Below are 4,009 nucleotides of genomic sequence, written 5' to 3' on the forward strand. Positions count from 1 at the left end.
GGCTCCTCGTGGTCCGAGGTCCCCCATCTTTGGTTACGCGTCTGTGTGTCGTGTCTCTTTCATTTGACGGTCTCGTCTTTTGTTTTTAGTCTTTCCCGAGCGTGTCTCGTTGTGTTTAGGTCGTGTACCTATATTTGAGTCCTTTCCGCTCTGTTCAGTGGTAGGCTCGATATCCCGGTTTGAAAAACCCTCATTCGATTTCAAAAATCGCTTATGCTCAGAATGCTGTGCCATTCTCTACATTGGAACGTGTTCCGACTCCAACCGGTTCCATCTTTGAGGTCCGTCCTGATTAGATTGGGCTGTCTTGTTTGAGAATTGCAGTGTGCAGAATGAACTGAATGCTGTGTTTTGGGCTGTATGCAGATCAATCCCCAACAGAGTAAGGGCTGTGTGTCTAAGAATCAGGCAGTGGGTTGCTTGGGTTGTTTCGGTTGTTAGCTGTTTAAGTTATCTGATTATTACAGTGCAAGTGTTCAATTTTCAGACAACCAATCAATTCCATTTACATTGAGGTGTAACATGATGAGATGCGATGCAATGCATGAAATGTGTAAATGTAAACACTTTTTCAGATAAAAAGTTCGTTTCGTTTCATTTCATTATCTTTTTCAAATGTACAAGCTTTGGAAACAAAACCTGCCTGTGGCAGTACAAGGTAATCTATCTACCAACCAAAAAGAAAAGTACAAGGAAAGAAAGAAAAGATAGCAAAAATCTACATCTATGTCAAGCACTCCGAAGGGCCGTCAGTCTGTCCTGGTCCTCTTCCTGGACGAGGGTCCAGGAGCATCAACAGCGTCGTCATCAGAGCCCGAGCTAGAACCGTCTGCGGTCTCCTCCTCCGACGACCCTGCCTCCGCCTCTGACTCCTCGTCGTCGTCATCGTCCGGGACTGGAGCCCGCGAGCTGCTCCCGACGTGAGTACGCCCACCCCTAGTGCGGGGAAATATCCTGCCCTCCTCATCTCTCCCCCGGGCAGGGACAGAAGGTCTGGCTGGAGCACCTCCTGCCATGGGAATCTGGAAGGGAGGCTGAAAAAGCACACAAAAAGTGAAATGCATCAGTATACTGTAGACAGTTTATCAGTGCAGAATGCAGTGTATGGATACAGTGTATGAATGCCGTGAGCAGTTTGTCAGTACAGAGTTTAGTGCAGAATGCAGTGTATGCAGTGCTCAGATACAGTGAGATCAGTGTATCAGGTGTTGTGCCGTGAATCAGATTATGCGAAGCAGTGTATGAATGGTTTGAGGCCAGTGTCAGAAGGACATACCGGTATGCTGTAGACAGCCAGAAGGTCAAATGTCCGCTGGAGCATCCCCATCATCGAGGCATTCATCGCCAACGACTGACGGGTGTACTCAGGAGAAGCCTGCAAAGGTATCAGATGCATTAGTATTCTGTGGAATATCAGTAAACTGAAGTGAGATAACTGTACGAAGTGCAGTGATACATACCGGCGGAAGGTCGGGGATGTCAGTGAACTCATGACCAGCCGGTGGAGGGGCGAAGGGGATCTGATAGGTCGACCCACCCTGCCCCTGGAAAGTCAGTACAGCAGGCAGGGCAGGCCAGCCAGCTCCTCGTCCTCCCCGCGCTCTGCCCCTGTCACGGACTCGGGCCCTCCTCGAAGATCCAGCCCCTGCTCCTGCTCCGGCCCCAGCCGCCGATGCTACAGGCCTGGCCCCCTCTGCTCGACGACCGCTCAAAGGTCGCATCAGGTACGTCCGCACGTACTCCTGATAGTCGCCGGTGCCTCGGAAGCCGGCCTCCTCCCAGCCGATGGAGTAATCATCCAGCTGCTCAGGGGTCAGCCCCTCGGTCACCCTCATCTCTGCAGGAGGGTGAGCCGGGACTATCTGCTCAGGTAACCCGCGGGTCTGGCGTAGAAAACGCTCCCCCAGGTACCAAGCCCGACAGACCGGGCCCTCTAGCAGAATCCGGAAATGCGAGGTCTCCTCAGCACCAGGGAACCGACCCCGCATCGCCGACGGCAAGGAAGCCCATGGCCGCCATGTGATCTGAAAGTAACAGACAGTTTGTTATCTACTGTTATTGAAACATGCAGTGGGAAAGCGAAGCTAAACGAACTGAAAGTAAAGCATACCTCTGTGGGGGTGATGGTGTCGAAGTATCGGCGGAAGAAGCCGAATGTCTCCCGAGGTCGCCGGGTGCATCCCCCGTCAAAGCGACTCGAGAAAGGAACAGCCGGAGGAGGCTCCGCAACTGGTACAGGTGCAAGCCTAGGGAAGTAGGCATAAACCCACAACTGCAAAACAGATGTCAGTATGACCTTCAGATAAAGCAGGGTATACAGAATAAAGCAGAAATGGCAGAGCCGTGTGTTGTGCAGTGTATTGTGTGCAGTGTACAGTGTGAGCAGTGTACAGTCAGTGTAAAACAGAATGTATGTGTGTGCCGTGTGTACAGTATACAGTGAGTGTAAAGCAGACCGCAGTGTGTGCAGTATACAGAGTACAGAAAGTACGAGACAGAAATGAAAAGTGGAGAAGAAATGTACCTCCCAAGCTCGCCAGTAACCTCCGAGCAGCTGGCCGCTGCCGCGAGAAGCCGAGCTCATATATCCGTACAAGGTGGCCAGAGCAGCGCCGCCCCAATCGAAGTGCAGAATATCTCGGACGTCCACCAGTGCACTGAGAAGGCAGAGAGGCACGGTGTTCGCCCGGTCGGCGAAGATAGTAGTCCCGAAAAGGAACATGAGGAAGCCCCGAGCATATCTCTCCACGTCCTCCTCGGTCATCTGAGTCTCCTCCCCCAATGCGGGCAGGACCCTGAACTGTGCCTCGAACCAGGAATAGCGGACGAAGCCTGGGCGAGCTAGCGGAGGGGCCTCCCCCAGTAAATGAACCTGAGCGGCGGTCCACTCATCCATCGCTATGTCGAAGGGGATCGGATCACCCCCTACCCCAATGCCTGTGAGCATCGAGAAGTCATGAGGGGTCATCGTCATATCTCCTGTAGCAGAGAAATGGAAAGAATCGGTGGTGTCCCACCACCTCTCCGCCAAAGCAGCAAGGAGAGGTCTGCATGTGGAGAGCCTAGAGAGCCCTCGGCAGAAGGTGCCGAAGCCCGCTCGGTCCACGATGCGCTGGACCGCATCAGGGAGCTCGTCATACCACTCCCGCGCACCAGTATTCCCATACCCGCGAATGGTATGGGAACCCTCCTGCAAACAGAAAACAACAATTGCAGGACAACATTCAAAATGCGATTTTGAAAAGACAGATATGGCATGTATGCAAGTTTGTCAGATTCAGGCAGATACCGGGTGCCGGTGTGCTTATAGAAAATACGTGTGCTGTGTCAGCGTGTTTGGGCGTTTCAGAACAGATGTGGCATGTGTGCAAATCGAACAGATTCAGACAAATACTGGGTACCAGTGTGTGTGCAGTAGAATACAGTGTGTGCCGTGTGTTTGGGTGATTCAGGACTAGTGCAGTGTGTGTGCATGTGTCAGTCTCAAGCAGATATCAGTTGTATGTATGTTTACAGTCAACTACGGTCTACGGCATATCAGATTTCAGCAATTAAAGAATACAGCTAACTATGGCAGTTTTGTATCCTACATTGCAGAAAGTAAAGCAGAAGATGAAGAGTTACCTCGGGAGTGCCGAATGAAAGGTGGGAGGTAGGCTCGCGTAGCAGTAACTCAGGGGGCGCGTATCTCTCGAAGCTCCGGAACTGACGCAGGCCGTCAGGGGGCAGAACGTGGATCGCCGGCCGGTAGGTCGCCGGGTCGAACGGGCGCTCGCTCAGTGGTAAAAGCTCGACCCCGGGGTCCATCTCGTGGTCCGGGGGAGTCCCGACACGTGGAATGTCGTCCGCCATGTAGAGAGTGGTGTGAAAATGGCCGGAAAAGGAAAACCGAGCCGGAATACGAAGAGTCAACTGAAAAGTCAACTCCCGAGAGGGTCGGAAATGGCCGGGAAGGCCGGAATGTGAAAGGACACGGAAATGAAGAGGAAAGTGAGGGGAACAAACCCCG

At 52.7% G+C, this 4,009-nt stretch overlaps 1 protein-coding gene across 1 annotated transcript; it reads right to left on the reverse strand.

Moving 5' to 3' along the window:
- Positions 1–567: 567 nt before the first annotated feature.
- Positions 568–3,677, reverse strand: LOC145793205 (protein MAINTENANCE OF MERISTEMS-like). The gene is made up of 6 exons (XM_082875963.1): positions 2,525–3,677; positions 2,111–2,272; positions 1,912–2,024; positions 1,461–1,608; positions 1,277–1,375; positions 568–1,034 (listed from the first exon to the last, which is right to left on the reverse strand). The coding sequence occupies exons 1-6, from the start codon at positions 2,972–2,974 to the stop codon at positions 750–752; spliced, it is 1,257 nt and encodes a 418-aa protein (XP_082732089.1). The 5' UTR covers positions 2,975–3,677; the 3' UTR covers positions 568–749.
- Between the last annotated feature and the right edge of the window lie 332 nt (positions 3,678–4,009).

Source organism: Camellia sinensis, chromosome 6, assembly GCF_055761805.1.
Source record: "Camellia sinensis isolate YWXY chromosome 6, ASM5576180v1, whole genome shotgun sequence".
Classification (NCBI taxonomy): domain Eukaryota; kingdom Viridiplantae; phylum Streptophyta; class Magnoliopsida; order Ericales; family Theaceae; genus Camellia; species Camellia sinensis.